General features: G+C 43.6%; 1 protein-coding gene across 1 annotated transcript in view; it reads left to right on the forward strand.

Moving 5' to 3' along the window:
• LOC111950471 (unconventional myosin-VIIa-like) overlaps window positions 1-21,132 on the forward strand; it is a 62,603-nt gene that overhangs the window by 30,314 nt on the left and 11,157 nt on the right. Inside the window, exons 10-32 of the mRNA XM_070434294.1 lie at window positions 971-1,124; window positions 2,220-2,296; window positions 2,414-2,533; window positions 2,778-2,920; window positions 3,404-3,614; window positions 4,164-4,299; window positions 4,974-5,080; window positions 6,563-6,700; window positions 6,908-7,066; window positions 7,242-7,334; window positions 7,505-7,599; window positions 8,041-8,125; window positions 8,362-8,580; window positions 8,930-9,127; window positions 9,367-9,486; window positions 9,712-9,918; window positions 17,589-17,768; window positions 18,653-18,748; window positions 19,088-19,215; window positions 19,542-19,668; window positions 19,949-20,068; window positions 20,446-20,619; window positions 20,764-20,991. Of these exons, the coding sequence (XP_070290395.1) occupies window positions 971-1,124; window positions 2,220-2,296; window positions 2,414-2,533; window positions 2,778-2,920; window positions 3,404-3,614; window positions 4,164-4,299; window positions 4,974-5,080; window positions 6,563-6,700; window positions 6,908-7,066; window positions 7,242-7,334; window positions 7,505-7,599; window positions 8,041-8,125; window positions 8,362-8,580; window positions 8,930-9,127; window positions 9,367-9,486; window positions 9,712-9,918; window positions 17,589-17,768; window positions 18,653-18,748; window positions 19,088-19,215; window positions 19,542-19,668; window positions 19,949-20,068; window positions 20,446-20,619; window positions 20,764-20,991 (3,315 nt within the window). The remainder of the gene's footprint in view (window positions 1-970; window positions 1,125-2,219; window positions 2,297-2,413; window positions 2,534-2,777; window positions 2,921-3,403; window positions 3,615-4,163; window positions 4,300-4,973; window positions 5,081-6,562; window positions 6,701-6,907; window positions 7,067-7,241; window positions 7,335-7,504; window positions 7,600-8,040; window positions 8,126-8,361; window positions 8,581-8,929; window positions 9,128-9,366; window positions 9,487-9,711; window positions 9,919-17,588; window positions 17,769-18,652; window positions 18,749-19,087; window positions 19,216-19,541; window positions 19,669-19,948; window positions 20,069-20,445; window positions 20,620-20,763; window positions 20,992-21,132) is intronic.

Raw genomic sequence — 21,132 nt, forward strand, 5'->3', positions numbered from 1 at the left:
TGTGCGTATACAGTGTAGATAATGAAATGGCTATACAGTATAGATAATGAATGTGCTATACAGTATAGATAATGAATTTGCTATACAGTATAGATAATGAATGTGCTATACAGTATAGATAGATGGATGTGCTATTACAGTGTAGATAATGAATGGCTATACAGTATAGATAATGAATGGCTATACAGTATAGATAATGAATGTGCTATACAGATTAGATAATGAATGTGCTATACAGTATAGATAATGAATCTACTATACTGTATAGATAATGAATGGCTATACATATAGATAATGAATGGTTATACAGTATAGTAATGAATGGCTATACAGTATAGATAATGAATGTGCTATACAGTATAGATAATGAATGGCTATACAGTATAGATAATGAATGGCTATTTACAGTATAGATAATGAATCTACTATACAGTAGATAATGAATGCTATACAGTATAGATAATGAATGGCTATAACAGTATAGATAATGAATGGCTATACAGTATAGATAAATGAATGTGCTATACAGTATAGATAATGAAATGGCTATACAGTATAGATAATGAATGGCTATACAAGTATAGATAATGAATGTGCTATACAGTATAGATAATGAATGTGCTATACAGTATAGATAATGAATGTGCTATTACAGTATAGATAATGAATCTACTATACAGTATAGATAATGAATGGCTATACAATATAGATAATGAATGGCTATACAGTATAGATAATGAATGTGCTATACAGTATAGATAATGATGTGCTATACAGTATAGATAATGAATGTGCTATACAGTATAGATAATGAATCTACTATACAGTATAGATAATGAATGGCTATACAGTATAGATAATGAATGTGCTATACAGTATAGATAATGAATGGCTATACAGTATAGATAATGAATGTGCTATACAGTATAGATAATGAATGGCTATACAGTATGTGTATGTCCCTCTCCAGGGGAACTGTACGAAATGTGATGGCCGTGATGACCTAAAGGATTACTCCAGCATCCTGTCGGCCATGAAGGTGCTGATGTTCACAGAGACAGAGAACTGGGAGATATCCAAACTACTGGCGGCCATCCTGCACATGGGCAACCTGCGCTACGAGGGTGAGCTGAGGTGGCCATTTTGGAAAGAGAGTGTTGACGCACAATACAATGCCTTCAAACTCGACACAGGAGCTGGGCAACTATTTATAAAAAAGGCTTATATTCATGCACTGTTTGCTGCTCCCACAAGTGATCTTTTAAATATTGAAAGTGTTATAAAAGATCACTTGTGGGAGCAGCAAAAGTGAGGGGATATTACCCTTGAGGAAGTTGTTAATCCCTCTCTTGTTCTCACTTGAATTTGGTTACAGGTTTATAGAGGAGTAGTCTTCCAAAACTGACACGTGACTACAAGTTAGCTATTGGGTTAGAAGGTATAAATGCACTTGGATAATTGACTTACATAATTGACTTGAAGGGTTTCATTCCAAAATGCTATATATCCATTTTCAGAAATGTTGGTTAATTAGATTGCTTAAAGAAATTATGAAAGAGATTGGTGTTTTTTCACTAACTAATCATGACATGGGGATGTTCAATGACAGACATGTATTTGTTTAAAATCTATCACTTGATGGTTTCAATTCAGAGAGACAAATAATCATGTTTTGTTGCAAAACACTATATATCCGCCTCACTAACAGATGAATAAGTAGTAGTGCTAGGTTTTACATAGCTAAATGTGATAAATAACTACATTTGTAATAAAGAACTGTACAAATGATACATTTGTGTCATCAATAAAATGTTTATTTTTTTATGAATCAATACAATAATATAAGATCCGTATGTAAAATATTTACATTTTAGTCGTTTAGCAGATGCTCTTATTTCAGAGCGACTTACAGTAAGTGCATTAATCTTAAGATAGCTAGGTGACAACCACAAATCACAGTCAAATATACAGGATACGAACATTCCATTCCAGCTAAACAATTGATATATAGCGTTTTACAACAAAACCCATTTTAATACACATCTGAAATGTAGAAATAAGAAATCTGAGAACAGTAATATTTTACACAAACATGAAGGTACCCATAAGAAATCATTTGGGATGAAAGAAATACAGATGTGGTGGATATAGCGTTTTGGAATGAAACTCTTCACTTGCTTTCCCCCTTTTCTCCGCCTTGCAAACACACACTCCAACAGCCCATACCTATGACAACCTGGATGCCTGTGTGGTGGTGCAATCTCCAGACCTGTCCACTGCTGCATCTCTGATGGAGGTGGGTAGTAGTAACTTACACCATCTCTGTGCTGGGCTTGTACTGTAGAATTCATCACAGTGTTTGAGTATTGTATTGTTGTACTCTACTACAGTATGTTGTTGTATTGTTGTGTAGGTGGACCCTAAGGACGTAATGTCATGTCTAACCACGCGTACCCTGATCACCCGGGGCGAGAGTGTGTCCACTCCCCTCAGCATGGAACAGGGCCTGGACGTCAGGAACGCCTTCGTCAAGGTCAGGACCCTCACACACACGCACGCAATGGAACACGCACACATTTTAGTATCAAAGTGAGAACACACACTCTCACACACACACTACTAAATCTGTTCCTTCACAGAAGGTTAATGTTCCTTCCTGTCTAATAAACTGTCTCTCCCAAAGTATCTACGGGCGCTTGTTTGTGTAGACACACACACACCACAACAACAACAACACACACACACAGTGTAAATTAAAATCGTCCCTCCTGTCCCAGGGTATCTATGGGAGGCTGTTTGTGTGGATCGTGGACAAGATCAACGCGGCCATCTTTAGACCTCCGTCCTGTGAGAGTAAGATCGTAAGGAGGTCCATCGGCCTGCTCGACATCTTCGGCTTTGAGAACTTTACTGTCAACAGGTGGGTCCTCTCACTGACGCAAGCTTTGGGGATGTTTTGGCATTTGTTTCAAATTCTAAGGTCTAAAAGCTTTGTTGTCCATTTAGGGTACATTAGAACTGAACATGACATACCATGACATAATCATTGTTATGAATTCCATTCTCTGTTGAAAAATTGGATGACAATAGTATGTGCCCGACTAAAGTCAGATGAAAGCGACAGCCTCTTTATTTGATTTGGCGGTTGACATGCTCACTGCATGGTTTACCAGTATAGCTGAACTCGATTGGCTGTCCAGTGACCGGCTCTGGCTACATTCCTTCCCTGTTGCTTTGAGAAGCTGTGCATCAATTTTGCCAACGATAATCACACACAACCTCACACACACTTGAATCACACACACACTGACACGTTTTACTATCAAAGTGAGGACACACACACAACCCTAAATGAATTGGCTGCAGAATGACCCGCTCTCGCTATGTTCATTCTTCCCTGAAGCTTTGAGCAGCTGTGCATCAACTTTGCCAATGAGAACCTGCAGCAGTTCTTTGTGAGGCATGTGTTCAAGCTGGAGCAGGAGGAGTACAACCTAGAGGACATCAACTGGCAACATATCGAGTTCACCGACAACCAGGATGCCCTGGATATGATCGCCAATAAACCCATGAACATCATATCTCTCATAGACGAGGAGAGCAAGTTCCCAAAGGTACAGTACCAATATGGCACCTTACCATTGTCGGTCAATTCATATGCATATTGAGTTTAGGTATTGTAAGAGGGGGTGGACAGTTACAGGCACTATAAAGTATTTTTTTAAACCCTGTAACAAGGTACCGATTTTGTGACAGATTATCGCTAGGAGTCATGCAGAGAGGATTGCCGTATTGCATACCAAGACCACGGTGCAACTAAACATTTCAATTGTAACCTGATTATGACTTTGCCCTTGAATGGGTTATAAAGTGCTATTGAATTTTTTTGTTTGTGGTCACAAACTTTAAGGGTGTGTCCGAGATAGCACCCTAATCCTTAGCACCCTAATAATATAATATACCATTTACCAATCACTTTTATCCAAAGCAGCTTACAGTCATACATGCATACATTTTACGTACGGGTGGTCCCGGGAATCGAACCCACTATCCTGATGTTGCAAGCGCAATGCTCTACGAACTGAACTACATAGGACCATATAGGGAAGAGGTTATAATTTCAGACGCAGCCTAAATGTTTTTTCTCTGTTTGTGTCTCTCAGGGAACAGACGCCACCATGTTGTATAAACTCAACTCTCAGCACAAACTCAACACCAACTACCACCCTCCTAAGAACACCTACATGACCCAGTTTGGCATCCAGCACTTTGCTGGGGTGGTCCATTACGAGACCAGAGGTAGACCTATTCTAAGGCATTGGCTTCATACTCAACCCAATGCTTACATGTATACCTCTAAGTCATTGCAATCACATAAGAAAGTCACCAACCCTCCATGTAGTAGGATTTGGTTGGTTAACGGTCAGAAGAAAAAGTATTGAACTCCAGCAAATCTACTAGTTGGTCAAATGCTCAATATCAAATCAAGCCCTAGCCCCTACACCATAGAAAGGATCTGCCAGGTGTAACCCCTACACCATAGAAAGGATCTGGCAGGTGGAACCCCTAGCCCCTATACCATAGAAAGGATATGCCAGGTGTAACCCCTAGCCCCTATACCATAGAAAGGATCTGCCAGGTGTAACCCTTAGCCCCTATACCATGGAAAGGATCTGCCAGGTGTAACCACTATACCATAGAAAGGATCTGTCAGGTGTAACCCCTAGCCCCTATACCATAGAAAGGATATGCCAGGTATAACCCCTAGCCCCAACACCATAGAAAGGATATGCCAGGTGTAACCTATAGCCCCTATACCATAGAAAGGATATGCCAGGTGTAAGCAATGTGGTAATAGCTCCCCGTCGCCCTCCTATAGACTCCATGTACAGTTTCTCCACAAGTGCATAGGTAAGGGGTCGGGCTAGAGGTTGTTTTGGAATTGAGCATTACTGACTCCTGTGTTGTTTCAGGCTTCTTGGAGAAGAATCGTGACAGCCTCCATACTGACATCATCCAGCTGGTACACTCCTCCAAGAACAAGTTCATCAAGCAGATCTTTCAGGCTGATGTCGCCATGGTGAGAGATAACATGTCTGGTGGTCGCATAGTGATGATGTTATGATGACTCCTTGAATGTATTTTCCCCACTCACTCCGCCAGGCTGTGTCTACTAAGCAAGAGGGAGAAAGACTAAGAATAGGCCATGAAAGCAAATGGTGGAATTCCAGACAAGATTTCGACCATAGAATACAATAACTAGAATGTGCCTCCCCAGTCAAGTCAATGGGTCTGTAGTGGTTAGACCGGTGGCCATTTTATAAGTCTACTCACTTCTTTCTCTATGGTTATGACATCTTTTGTGGCCCATAGTCAGGGGCTTCCTGTTTCCCAGTGATGATGTCATCAAGCGATCACTCTCGATTCTTTCTCTTCTTTACTATTCTTCTTTCACATACTGTAGCATTAGGCATAGCTAATACCACCACTCCCTTCTCTTCGTCTCTCAATCTTCCTCTGTCATTCTCTCCATTTCTCTCTTTGTGGTTGTGTTCTATGTTTCTGTCTGGCCTCAGTTTCTTTGTGGCTATCTGCCGCCCACCACTCCTCCTCCAAAGGTAAACAACGGCCATTCCTACTGTGGTAAAACCCAGATCCCACTGCTGCCACCAATGTCAAACCTTGTGTAGCTTGTGCTTACCCCAAAACCCCCTCCATCCATCCATCCATCCTCTGTGGAACTCAAACCTTTCTGTCCCTCTTTCTTTTCAGTCTTCACCCCAGTGGTACTAATATTAAAACAGTGATTCTCAAATATTTTATCCTGTGGCCACATCATTTGACACTGCAACCAAGCATGAACTGGCCACAACCCGCCAGGGGGTCCTGACCGACTATTTGAGAAACACTGTTATTTAAAGTGGCGTTTAGAGTTTACACCTACATTTAAACAATCTGTAGGATTCCCTGCTGTAAAACGTTCATTTAAATGTATGGTATACTGTATACAGTACTCATTCAAGGGTTTTTCTTTATTTTTACTATTTTCTACATTGTAGAATAATAGTGAAGACATGAAACAACACATATGGAATCATGTAGTAACCAACATTTTTTTTAAACAAATCAAAATATATTTTATATTTGAGATTCTTCAAAGTAGCCACCCTTTGCACACTCTTGGCATTCTCTCAACCAGCTTCATGAGGTAGTCACCTGGAATACATTTCAATTAACAAGTGTGCCTTCTTAAAAGTTCATTTGTGGAATTTCTTTCCTTCTTAATGCATTTGAGCCAATCAGTTGTGTTGTGACAAGGTAGGGTTGGTATACAGAAGATAGCCCTATTTGGTAAAGACCAAGTCCCTATTATGGCAAGAACAGGTCAAATAATCAAAGAGAAACAACAGTCATAGTTTTGATGTCTTCACTATTATTCTACAATTTAGAAAATAGTACAAATAAAGAAAAACCTTGAATGAGTAGGTGTGTCCAAACTTTTCACTGGTACTGTAAATGTGTGTGTGTGTGTGTGTGTGCGTGTTCGTGTGTGTTTTGGCAGGGTGTGGAGACCAGGAAGCGGTCCCCTACTCTGAGCAGCCAGTTCAAGCGTTCTCTGGAGCTGCTGATGAGAACCCTCAATGCGTGTCAGCCTTTCTTCGTCCGCTGCATCAAACCCAACGAGCTCAAGAAACCCATGGTGAGTCCAACCTGAGGAACATACTAGCATGAAATATTGTGTGTTTGTGTGTGTGTGCGTGTGTACCTGCCTGTGTGTGTACATGCCTGTGTATCTGTGTGTTTGTGTGTGTGTTCGCATCCATGCTTGTGTGTGTCACGATGTTCGTTTACCATTCTCTTACGGCTGTTCACTTTGTTAACTCTGTCCATCTGTCTGTCCATCTAGCTGTTTGACAGGGAGCTGTGTGTGCGTCAACTGAGGTACTCTGGGATGATGGAGACCATTCGTATCAGGCGCGCCGGTTACCCCATCAGATACACCTTCGGAGAGTTTGTAGACCGCTACCGCGTTCTCATGCCCGGAGTCAAACCTGCAAACAGACAGGTGAGCAGAGCTGGACCCTGTTGATTAGGCACCAAATGAAAGAAACCAGACTGAAACAGGGAGGGCCTCCTGGACTTGTCCAATAAGAAAATGATATTACTATGTTCTGTTACTCTACTTCAGGATGGTTATTGGTTGAGAGAGGTGTCATTCATCCCCTGCTGTTTTCTCATAGGAGGACCTGAGAGGGACATGTCAGAAGATAGTGGAGGCAGTTCTTGGACGAGATGATGACTGGCAGATTGGGAAGACCAAGATCTTTCTCAAGGTGTCTGGATTTCATAGATTGCAAATCGACATGCTTATCTGGTTGATAAACAACATATTTTCACCTACATTATTACACAAATTACGTATTACGATAAAACAATGCTTTCTCTCTCTCTCCTCTCCCCCCTATCCTCTCTATGTCGCTCCTCCCCTCCCTCTCCATTTCAGGACCACCATGACATGCAGCTGGAGATAGAGAGGGACAAGGCCATCACCGACAAGGTCATCCTTATTCAAAAGGCTGTAAGAGGAATGAAGGAAAGGTGAGGAAGAAGGGGAGAGAGGGGAGGGTTGAAAGTGAAGGGTACAGAGAGACAGGGGGAGAGGAGGGGGGAGGAGAAGGAGAGATGGAGGAGGGGTGGGGGACAAGGGGGAAATGACAGAGGTGGGGAGTGAGGGAGGAGAAGAAGAGGGGAACAATGGAGGAAGGGAGGGTGAGGAGGGGGAGAGGGGACAGGCGGTGGGGGTGGAGAGCAGAAGTGGTGCAGTGAAGGATCCTCTTCAAGTTGATAACTTTATTTTGTTTATCCATATTTTATGGACATTTTTAAAAACTTTCTTCCTAATAATTCTAATTCAGATACTGCCGTTGAATTGACTGGACATGTTAATGCACATACTGTATGTTGCGGTTGAGCACTACAGAATGCTATCATATGTTTTTATATGCACCTCTCCCTCTCTCCCCCCTGTATGTTTTCCAGGACTAACTTCCTGAGGGTGAGGAGGTCAGTGACACTCATTCAGAAGACATGGCGTGGCTATCGGTGCAGGAAGGACTACAGTGCAGTGAGTTCCTCTATCGCCATGGTTACTGACATTTCACAATCATCCATTTCCTGGACGGTTCACTTGGACGTATCCCTGGCCAGGAATGACATTCATTGGACGTTCCTTAAAAGCATGTTCCATAGTTATGGGTTGTAGTTATGTTGCTATAACGTTATTGTTGTGTTATATTGGTGTAGTTATGTTGTTAGAACGTTATATTTGTGTTATATTGGTGTTTGGTGTCTCCTATCCAGATGAGAGTGGGCTTCCTGCGCCTCCAAGCCCTCTATAGGTCAAGGAAACTTTTTGTCACCTACCGATTGGCCAAAACACGAGTCACCCAAATACAGGCCCGTTGCCGTGGTTTCATGGTGAGGCGGTCCTTTTGGCGGCAGCTGCATGCGGTGATCACCATCCAGGCATACGCCCGGGGCATGATCGCGCGGAGGGTTACCCAGAGACTCAGGGCAGAGGTAAGATATTACACTACTCACATGCATACTCATACACACAGAGGTAGACACACACAGCAAATCAACAGGGCTAAAGTAAGGCAGAAGGGGCAAAATATAAGACTCATACTGTATGTCCTATAGTGTAACAGAGCAGAAACTCAGTGACTGAAAACACACATATCTTTAGATTATTGTACTTTCATGGACTCAAGGCTATTTTAACTAAGCTCCTTCGCTTCTGCTTTTTCAATTTACTGAATATTTTGTTACCTGTTTACTTCCTGTTACATTACTTTGACATCTAGGAATATTTAAAAACATTTAAGAGATTTTGTAAGTAATTAAACAACTCTTGCCCCTTTCTCAGCACCGGCGGCGTCAAGAGGCGGAGGGCCAGCGTCTGGCTGAGGAGGAGCGCCTGATGAATCAGATGACGGCGCGGCGGGCGCGGGCTGAGGCCGAGAGGAGTCACCAGGAGCGCCTGGCCGAGCTGACCCGTCAGGAGGAGCAGAGGGAGAAGGAGGCACGGGAGGAGGCACGACGGAAGAAGGAGCTGGTGGAACAGGTATCTGAAGCAGCTAATTGGTTACTTAGAGGTGAATCTTAACTTCTACTTTAGACAAATGTTCACTTATTCATGCATTGGTGTCAATGAACCAAAATGGACTGTAATGTGACAATGACCATAGATGTGGCAAGACAGCACAAACAGGTCAATCTGGGACCAGGCTACACATACTGGCGCTACCTTGGACAATATCAAACATATAACACATTGTTTGTGTTAATAACTCAACCCAACAGGTGGAGCGGGAGAGGCAGCAGCCAGTGGACCACTCAGACATGGTGGACCAGATGTTTGGCTTCCTGGGGAACACAGGGGCACTGCCCAACCTGGAGGGACAGGGGCCGGCCGGCTTCGAGGTGAGTAGGGGTGTAGATGTAAGGTGTGTGTGTGTGCCTTGTTGTATAGGCTATGTCTGTGTGTGTGTGTGCGTGGGTGGGTGCACCTGCCTGTCTGCCTGCCTCCATGCATGCCTCTGTGTCTCTGTGCCTGCTCCCCTCCCTCCTTGCATGCCTCTGTGCCTGCTTCCCTCCCTCTGTGCATGCCTCTGTGTCGCTGTGCCTGCTTACATGGGTGTGTTATAGGACCTGGAGGTGGCTCCGCGGGCCGAGGGGGAGGAGGAGGTCTTGGACGAGGCTCTCCCTCTGCCTGACGACGAGGAAGAAGACCTGTCGGAGTACAAGTTCTCTAAGTTTGCCGCCACCTATTTCCAGGGCACCACCACGCACACCTATGTGCGGCGCCCGCTCAAACAGCCGCTGCTCTTCCACGAGGACGAGGGCGACCAGCTGGTGAGTTGACCTGACTTTTGACCTTTGACCTATCGTGTGTTTTCGCCATTGTGGTCCTACAGCTTTTCACATGAGCCTGAGTCATGAGTTTCTCATTCAACATTAACACAACCCCACAAAAGCTACCCCCCTTACAAATTAATTATTAATATCCCCCAGAATTAGCATGTTTACATTTCCTGCACAAATCTTCATGGAGTTACACAATCAATTTCAGACACATTTAGATAAGTGATAACTTTCTGGGACAAAATACAATCTGAGATCAACCGCTCAGAATTTTTTGGAAACATGACCTAAAAAACATACGTCCATGAAACATTAACCAATTAAAAACTGCTCTGTAGCAATGAGGTTTGTGCACTAGGCTATAGGCCTAATACATAATCACTGCATGTTGGCTTTGCTTGAATTGCCCTGCCAATGTTGTTGTTCCAGACCATTTTGAAATTATATTTCAAGATTGTTGGTATATCAAATCAAATTTTATTCGTCACATACACGTGGTTTAGCAGATGTTATTGCGGGTGTAGCGAAATGCTTGAGCTTCTAGTTCCGATAGTGCAGCTAACAAGTAATATCTAACAATTTCACAACATATACACACAAATCTAAGTAAAGAAATGGAATTAAGAATATATAAATATTTGGACGAGCAATGTCAGAGCAGCATAGACTAAGATACAGTAGAATAGTATAGAATACAGTATATACATATGAGATGAGTATTGCAAGATATGTTAACATTATTAAAGTGAGATTATTAAAGTGACTAGTGTTCCATTTATTAAAGTGGCCAATGGTTTCAAGTCTGTGTGTATAGGCAGCAGCCTCTCTGTGCTAGTGATGGCTATTTAACAGTCTGATGGCCTTGAGATAGAAGCTGTTTATCAGTCTCTCGGTCCCCGCTTTGATGCACCTGTACTGACCTCACCTTCTGGATGATAGCGGGGTGAACAGGCCGTGGCTCAGGTGGTTGATATCCTTGATGATCTTTTTGGCCTTCCTGTGACATCGGGTGCTGTAGGTTTCTTGGAGGGCAGGTAGTCTGCCACCGATGCTGTTGTGGGCGGTGCAGTTGCCGTACCAGGCGGTGATACAGCCCGACAGGATGCTCTCAATTGTAAACTGTAAAAGTTTGTGAGTATTTTAGGTGACAAGCCAAATTTCTTCAGCCTCCTGAGGTTCTTCACCACACTGTCTGTGTGGGTGGACCATTTCAGTTTATCCGTGATGTGTACGCCAGGGAACTTAAAACTTCCCACCTTCTCCACTGCTGTCCCGTTGATGTGGATAGGGGGGTGCTCCCTCTGCTGTTTCCTGAAGTCCACGATCATCTCCTTTGTTTTGTTGACGTTGAGTGACAGGTTGTTTTCCTGGCACCACATTCCCAGAGCCCTCACCTCCTCCCTATAGGCTGTCTCGCTGTTGTTGGTAATCAAGCCTACTACTGCTGTGTCATCTGCAATCTTGATGATTGAGTTGGAGGCGTGCTTGGCCACACAGTCATGGGTGAACAGGAAGTACAGGAGGGGGCTGAGCACACACCCTTGTGGGGCCCCAGTGTTGAGGATCAGCAAAGTGGAGGTATTGTTTCCTACCTTCACCACCTGGGGGCGGTCCGTCAGGAAGTCCAGGACCCAATTGCACGGGGCGAGGTTCAGACCCAGGGCCTCGAGCTTAATGATGAGCTTAGAGGGTACTGTGGTGTTGAATGGTGAGTTGTAGTCAATGAACAGCATTCTTACATATGTATTCTTCTTGTCCAGATGGGATAGGGCAGTGTGATGGCGATTACATCGTCTGTGGACCTGTTGGGGCTTTAATCGAATTGAAGTGGGTCTAGGGTGGCATGTAAGGTGATATGATCGTTGAATAGTCTCTCAAAGCATTTCATGATGACAGAAGTGAGTGCTACGGGGCGATAGTCATTTAGTTCAGTTACCTTTGAATTCTTTGGTACAGGAACAATGGTGGCCATCTTGAAGCATGTGGGGACAGCAGACTGGGATAGGGAGCGATTGAATATGTCCGTAAAAACACCAGCCAGCTGGTCTGCTCATGCTCTGAGGATGCGGCTAGGGATGCCGTCTAGACAGGCAGCCTTGCAAGGGTTAACACGTTTAAATGTCTTACTCACGTCGGCGTCGGTGTCACTGTGTTATCCTCAAAGTGGGCAAAGAATGTGTTTAGCTTGTCCGGAAGCAAGACATCAGTGTCCGCGATGTGGCTGGTTTTAAATACATACGTCTCGTGTCTGAGCCGTTGAATTGCAACTCCACTTTGTCTCTATACTGACGTTTTGCCTGTTTGATCACACTTGTAATAGATCATGTGTGGTATTACTTGTGAGGCACAGCAGAGTGAGCATAATAATTCGCTTTTTTTTTACTGGACTGATAGCCTGCATCTGGCGGTCAGTCTGACGGGAGGGAGCAGCGTGAGGCCGCCTCTAACCTGACTCACCTTCCCTCCTCTTTCCCTCCCTCTGTTGAGAAAAGGGGACACAGTCTTCCAGCTGATGGCGAAACTTAAGTGGCACTGCATTATTTCAGCCTCATGCACCAATTCATGTTGTTACTCCTATGATCAGAGAAAGGTAAATATTCCTTGATTTAAAGAGACACAACCCGCAAATAATAACAACACAAGCTTATTGAAACCCTGCTATACTGGTTGTTGCAGCCAGTGTGAGTGTAAGTTGGGAGAAAGTGCATTTTATGGCTTATAAAAGTGTTGAACAAGGTGTTGACAGTGCTGAATAAAAACTTAAACATGAACTTACTTAAAAACAACAGCTCTTTGCTGTATTCGTTTAGTCTCTCTCTAGTCATGGTTTTGAAATCTTAAATGATCACTTTGCTGTGCATTCAAGGATTATTTTTACAGCCTATTTTCTTTCAATTAAGTCCTAGAAAACCAGATGTGGGGAGTTCCTTACTAATTTGTGACCTTAATTCATCAATCAAGTACATGGGAGGAGCAAAAACCTGCAGACACTCGGCCCTCCATGGAATGAGTTTTACAAGTGGTCTATGGCGTTAGGAAACTGTGTAGTCACGGTGATCTAAGCTATCTTACTGTCTAGCGATAGGCCTATAAGTGTACTTTGGTTTGCTCTATGGGCCTGCCCGATAGGCAGAGTTCTAGCTTCAGACATATGAAATGGTTCAAAATGGAAACACTTTGCATTCCTGGCGCTAGGGCTGCTTAATCAAGTGCACCTACCACCAACAGCGCAAAACAAATAAAGAAAAATAACAACGCAAGGCTTTATCGTTGGGTTTTTTACAGACATGTTTGGTGATCGACTAAGAATGCCTTTGAGATCGATCAACCGCTTGGTGACCACTGTTTAAGATGATTTGGGTGGGAAAGAAGTGGAGGGCGCTCAACCAATGTGAGTCGAGGTGCGACCACAGAATTAGATTATCATTGAAAAGGCGCAACACTCGCTCACCTTTAAAAACTCAGTTTTATTTAAAGTGGAACTGACAGCGTTTTAGCAACATTAAATCTTATTCAAATCTGTTCATATACACCCCCAGAAAGATTACCTTGTTTTAAATTTTCTGACAAGCCAGCACTTGTCAGAAAATTCATAGAATGTTTGGGAATGATGTAGAGTAAAGCATTTGTGAAAAGTCTGTAGCAATATAGAATGGGTAAGCGGCCGTGCTTTTGGACAATTAATAGAAACTGCAGTAATTAACATTTTATAAAAACATCCGTAGTATGCAGACCGGTGCCATAGCCAATCAGAGCTACAGTAGGCCGATATGCTAATAAGCCATTTGCCACACAGGCCTGCCATCATTCAATTTAAACTGGACTGTGTTTTTACAGGCAGTAGCAACAGCACGACTTTAGAATGCATTCGCCAAAAGCCACCTGAATGGATTTCTGCAAATATGTAAATACCACGGGAGACATTTGGGAACTTCACAGTCCTATTGTTCAAACAATCATGAAAAGGTAGGATCTCTCTCCCTCAGTTGCCTAAGCACATCAAAAAGAGCAACAACTAAGGCTATCCAGACTGAGATTAGCTAAAATCCAACGAGGGAACATTAGATAAATCCTCTCAAACTTTTTCAGCTAGTTGGCCGTGAAAAATTGCACTGATAAGATGGGGAATAGTAGCCTACTCATCCTTCTGCAGCTTGCCTGATAATGCATGCTTGTACCAACCCACGTTTTGACAACTGAATGGGAACTTGCCTGCCCGCACATTTGATCAATGCCAAATACATTTGATTGACAACTAAGAGATATGCTAACTGTGGATAAGTCGTTCAAGTTCAGCATAGCTAGCTAGCTAGGAAAGAGATTCACATTTCTTGCTAACTAACGTAAACTCGTACGTCGCCTTGGTCTGTACAATTGCCCTTATTTTAGCGCCCCAAAACATAATACTTCCAGATCAACTGTAATGTCAATACCATTGTAAAGCACAATTTCTCCCCTTTCAAACAAAATCAATTACATGACCTAAACACTGCCCGTTTCTGCATAATTCAAGCAGGCAATGAGCCCCGTCGGGTCTTTTTAAAAATGGAGGGTGGGGAAGCGAAACTAATGCGTTATAGTGAGAAGGACAGATGTCGTGTGGGAAAATTGCTTTTTTCACTTGATCTGTCCAACTTATCACCTTATCGCCTCTAAAATGTAAATAAAACACTATAAAGAGTTTATATAATGTGTCATTACATACCTCGAATTTGAATCGGGTTTTTAGGGCGGTGCTAAAGTGATCTTAGAAGTAAACAGAGGCTTTGAGAATGATGATCGCATGCAATGATGACGAAAAAAATGACTAGGTATCCCCCCTTACCCCGTCACTGTCCATTTCTTGTTTTTAAACGATGAGAGAAGTGCTACACCTGGTGGAGAGATTGTAAGACAGAAATAGTTGCTTTATGCGTGCTGTACGTTACGACATGACACGTCAAGATGTAACGGAGGGTCAGTTTTTTCAACTTTTCTCCAATACTATAGAGCCATTACCATGTCGATCAACGCTTGAATAGAAACCTAGTTCACACCCCCGATTTTGAAGTCAACACAGTCGCATTAGTTTTCTTTGTAGCCTCGTTCGAATGTCGCGGTTACGCACATTTGTACGGAATGGGGTGAGTTTACGTTAACCAAATGACACCTGCATCTTTAGCTGTAGCCACCAAAAAGCTATATGAGGGAAAAAAGTTGGTCACTCACCCACCCCTCCAATGACATCATGATATTCTCCCAGCAGCTGGCTAGCTAACATTACCTCCCAGCAGCTAGCTAGCTAACATTAGGCTCCGTGTTTTTAGCATGCTAAATAAATAGCTAACGACATAAATAGATACGCTAGCCCAGGGGTGTCAAACTCAATCAGAGCACGGGCCATATTAAAAAAACACATCGAGGCCAGACATAACCTATTTGTTTTACAAAATAACACGCAACTGCGATGCAAACTGGCCATTGTTCTGTTAAAAAGAATATAGCCCTATATAATGTCCGCCTACATAGGATTCTGTGTATAGCATTTTAACATATTATGCACATCTGCAAGCATAGCAGCAAGGCTGGACAAATATATTATTTTGTTTTAATATTGTAACGACCCTGGGTTTATAAGCGCGGATATCGTGTCTGGGCTCGACACGATAGTGCGCCCGGGCTCGACCTGCTCCTTGCTGTTTCATTACATTGCTATCGACTGTGCCGCAAAAGCATGCTCGAGCGGCAGACTCGATATTCACGCTTATAAACCCAGGGTCGTTACACTATTAAAACAAAATAAGATATTTGTCCAGCCTTGCTGCTATGCTTGCAGATGTGCATAATATGCTGTGACCCTGATCAGAAGTATTTAGTAACTCCAAATAGCTATAGGTTGTTGTACCATTTAAACTTAAAACATATTTTACCTTTTTCTGCACTTCAAATCAAATGGTATTGGTAACATACACATGGTTAGCAGATGTTATTGCGAGTGTAGCAAAATGCTTATGCTTCTAGAATCAACAGTGCAGCAGTATCTAACAGGTAATATCTAACAATTCCACAACAAAACCTAATGCACACAATCTAGTAAAGGAATGCGATAAGAATTTATAAATATAAAATATATGGATGAGTAATTACAGAGCAGCTAAGATGCAACAGATAGTATAGAATAGATAGTGTAGTATACAGTATATACATATGAGATAAGTAATGCGAGATATGTAAACATTCTAAAAAGTGCCATTATTAAAGTGACTAGTGTTCCATTTATTAAAGTGGCCAATGATGGTTGTTTAACAATCTGTATATCACGGATCACTTGTGCGGTTAAATGCAGCTGTATGGTGTACTCCATTGTTTTTGTAGTTGAGTAGCCAACCTAGACTACTGCTCAAATGTTGCTTTAGTAGTCCTACATGTTTCTCCTTGCATGTTGTTTTGTTGCAGGTTTTGTTTTTTGGTTGTTCATTGTCAAGCTTTAAAAACCGAAGCCAGACTGCAACATTTTAGTAGCCTAGCTAGGACTGTGGAATGTGTCGGTACACTTTCCCTCCGCTGCGGGACACACGAAAGCAGCGCAATTGAAGTTGAATACACCGATGCGAGCGCATCAGGCTGTAATTTCCTAAAGTAAATAACTCAAATGTTGACTCATTTATACTCGCTTGTGTGTCCTATTCGGCCGGCAAGCCTTGTGTTTGACACACGTGCGCTAGCCTATTAGCCACGTTATGACTGACTTGTGATCATTGCCCTTGCTAGTTTGATTGTATTGACATTCCTGGCCTTAGTTACAAGTCATCCATTTTTGTTCAACATACTGAGTCATTGAAACTGAAACGGTGCATCCAGAATGGATGCAGACAGCAAACAATGTACCAGCCCAGCTGTGATTTACAACCTGATAGCAATATTTTTTTAACTACCAAGAAATGTATTGGTGAATTATATTAATCTTTCATTGAACTGCGTCCATCTATTCTGCCAACAATGCATTACTGTATGTCATGGAATTTTGAGTCAATATAACCTATTTTTAAAAGCTCTTATAAAGTTGGTTTTGAAGCATAAATTAGGCTCCCGAGTTGTGCAGCGGTCTAAGGCACTGCATCTCAGTGCTAGAGGCATCACTACATACCCTGGTTCGATCCCGGGCTGTATCACAACCGGCCGTCCCATAGGGCGGCTCACAATTGGCCCAGTGTCGGCCGGGTTAGGGGAGGGTTTGGCCGGGGTAGGCCGTCATTGTAAAATAAGCATTTGTTCATAACTGACTTGCATAGTTAAATAAAGGTTAAATAAAAAGTTAAACGCTGTCAGTTCCACTAAAGCTTCACATTTCATCCCTCAATGGCCTGCATCTGGTTCTAATGAAGGCCGTTGATGACCGAAATGTCAAGCTTTTTTTTTTTACTTCGCTTAAATAAAACAATTTGTTTTTAATGGCCAGCAAGTGTTGTGCCTTTTCCTTTTCAAAGATGATTTGGCAGAAAATTAAGAACATGCTAATTTGGGGGATATCAAATTGTTTTTTGGACAAGCATACTAATGTTAGCATGTGACCGCAGCCAGCCAAACAAAACCAAAGATTGCTGTCAGTTTTAGTCTAAAGACTGCATGTAATCAATATGTAATTTAGCAACTTGGGCGAACAACCCCCCCCCCCCCCCCAGGCAGCACTGGCAGTGTGGATCACAGTGCTGAGGTTCATGGGGGACCTGCCCGAGCCCAAGTACCACATCGCCATCATTGACGGCTCTGAGAAAATCCCTGTCATGACCAAGATCTACGAGACGCTGGGCAAGAGGACCTACAAGAGAGAACTACAGGAGCTCCAGACTGTGGAGGGAGAGGTGAGGGAAGGGAGAGAGGAAGAAAGAGGTCCTACAAGAGAGAGCTGCAGGAGCTTCAGACAGTGGAGGGAGAGGTGAGGGAAGGGAGAGAGGAAGAAAGAGGTCCTACAAGAGAGAGCTGCAGGAGCTCCAGACTGTGGAGGGAGAGGTGAGGGGGAGCTCTGGAGTGACGCTTCCCGTAGGTACAGATCCAGGATCAACTTCCCTTCCCCCAAACCTTGGTGAGAGAGGGGAGTAGAGAGAAGGGAAGGGATAGAATGTAGGTGGGAAGAGCAGGGGAGAAAGGGAGGACCTGAGAGGATGTGGAGTTGAGGAGTCGGGGGAGGAGTAGTAAAGTGTGCTTTTGAGGTATTCAGAGTAAAATGGGACAGGAGAAGATGTGACTTGGAGGGAGAACGTAATAGGAAGTGTTTGAAGCCTAATTTATACAACAACACAAATACGCAACATAAGAACGCAATTAGCCACGTAAAATGGCGTAGTTGTGTTGCTAATTGCATTCTTGTATTGTTTACTTATGTAAGGTAAAATTAGGCCTAAGTCAGTGTTTCTCAATCCTGGTCCTGGGGATCCATAGGTGTGTCCATTTTTGGTTTTGCCCTAGCACTCAGACACCTGATTCAACTAATCAACTTATCAAGCCTTTGATTATTGGAGTCAGGTACGTTGGTGCTACTGCAAAAAAAAAAAAAATGCACCCCTTTGGGTCCCCAGGACCAGGGTTTGAGAAACACTGGCCTAAGGGAGCGGTTAAGGAGATTAGCAGGAGGGCGTTGGTAGAATGGGTGGATTTTTTGTGTATGCCATCCAGGACACAGACGGACAGACCAGACAGACAGACAGACAACATAAAGCTCATCTACACCCCTCTCTCCCTCTTACAGAACAGCTCCATTGAAGGTGGTGGGCAGAAGAAGAACAGTGTGAGACACAAGCTGGTCTCTCTCACCCTGAAGAGGAAGTCCAAAATCACTGAGGAGGTTTGTGTCTCATTATAGCTATCATCATAATATACAGTATATTATAATAATATATATCAGTTAGCAGCGTCATGCTACCACCAACTGAGCCACACAATCCAAAAGATGGTGGGTTAGACCAACATTCGTGTTACTGGTTATGGATATGCCCATGCTAATATTTGACAGATTATATGGGTCATCTGATTTGTTATAGGAGTGTTCAGAATCTCTGGGCACCCCTGTAATTCAAACCCCGATGCCAACACAGCATTTACCAATACCAATAACTTACAGAATGGAAGGAATCACCAATGACATGACTGTTCCCTGTTGGCCTCGCCTCTTTCTCCTCTATAGGTGACCCGGCGTTTGACTGACGGAGATTACAGCCTACAGGGGAACAGCATGCTGGAGGACCGGCCCACATCCAACCTGGAGAAGCTGCACTTTATCATTGGCAACGGCATCCTAAGGCCCGCCCTCAGGTGACCTACAACCCTTTGACTTATTCTACCAAATACTCAGAAAGACTCTTTCGCTTTCTCAATCTGTCCTCTCCATGCTCCCTTCCTTCATTTATGATCTGAGCTTCCACCATTTTGTTTTCACCCGTCACAAAAAAAGATTTGTAAGTAATGTATTGGACTTGTATTCTGAGTGGTATGCTAGTTTGGATATGGGGACACTAAACATCATCAGTATGTGTCCTGGTTCTGACTTACTACTTATGGTCCGTGTGATTGGCTTGTGGTTTTTGCTGCTCATGATCTGATGGTGGCTGTGATTGGCTGGCTGTTGTGTCCTTCACCAGAGATGAGATCTACTGTCAGATCTGCAAGCAGCTGACCCAGAACCCGTCAAAGAGTAGCCATGCCCGTGGTTGGATCCTGCTCTCTCTCTGCGCTGGCTGCTTCGCTCCCTCTGAGAAGTTTGTCAAAGTAAGATCCTCGTCTTTTTGATAACACACACACAGCGTATACACACATGTGTTCATACACATGTGTGCGAACACACACACACATGCACACACGCACATACACACACACTTACAAACACACACCACTCAAATCTGTCTAGGCCAATTTCTGTTGAATTCGAAGTGGATCCACTGAATATGCCCCAGAATGTCTCATTGATGTTAACTTTACCCCCTGACACTCTCCCCCCTCTCTCTCCCCTTTCTCTCTCCCCCCTCCACCCTTCCTTTCTTTCCTTCAGTATTTGCGTACATTCATGATCAGTGGTCCGCCGGGCTACGCTCCATACTGCGAGGAGAGGTTGAGGAGGACCTTTGTGAATCGCACCAGAACCCAGCCGCCATCTTGGCTCGAGCTGCAGGTACGCACAGATCTAGGATAATTGAACCACGGGGGAAGTTCTAAACCTGATTATTAGGGGCAAAACTGACCTTAAATCAGTGTCTAGGCCTCTAGAGGAAGCTTCGTTCCACTCACGTGTCTGCCATTATTCCTCTACCATCATATTCTGCTTTCGACTGCTATGACGTCTTGGCCGAGACCTAAATACAGATAATGCCTTCGGGGAGCGGCGCAGATTTTTTGTTAATCGAAATCAATTTGCATGCCAGAAAAAGGGCAGTTATTACCAGATATACAGTATAGGTCATTTCTACATACTTTCTATCTCGTATCTTAGACTTTCAAGTGTAGCCTGGAGTTGTTTTTTAATCCAAAATAATCATCCCTCGCTTTCAGGCCACTAAGTCGAAGAAGCCCATCATGTTACCGGTAACCTTCATGGATGGTACCACTAAGACCCTGCTGACCGACTCAGCCACCACGGCCAGCGAGCTGTGTAATGCCCTGGCAGACAAAATCAGCCTCCAAGACCGCTTCGGTTTCTCCCTCTACATCGCCCTGTTCGACAAGGTACTTGACTGGACCTCACACACACGTATGCATGCAGCCACGCATTCACTCACTCACTTTCACTCATTCATACATACACACACGGTCACAAACTTGTTTGAGAAGCTATCGAGCCCAATGTCAAATGTCGATCCATCCCCCCAGGTATCCTCATTGGGGAGCAGCAGCGACCATGTGATGGACGCTGTGTCGCAGTGTGAGCAGTACGCCAAGGAGCAGGGAGCCCAGGAGAGGAATGCCCCATGGCGCCTGTTCTTCAGGAAGGAGATCTTCACTCCCTGGCACAATCCTGGCGAAGACAGCGTGGCCACCAACCTCATCTACCAGCAGACAGTCCGTGGGGTCAAGTTCGGCGAGTACCGCTGCGAGAGGGTTAGTGGGGCATAAGGGCAGAGGGATGAAGGCATGTATGAGGAGAGAGGTTAGTGTGGGGGGGTCAGATTTAGGGAATTTCAGAACTATAGTTATTTTTAGTCTATTTTCCACTCGTCCTCTCTGTGCTAGGTTGATGAA

This window comes from Salvelinus sp. IW2-2015, linkage group LG23 (assembly GCF_002910315.2).
Source record: "Salvelinus sp. IW2-2015 linkage group LG23, ASM291031v2, whole genome shotgun sequence".
Taxonomy (NCBI): Eukaryota; Metazoa; Chordata; class Actinopteri; order Salmoniformes; family Salmonidae; genus Salvelinus; species Salvelinus sp. IW2-2015.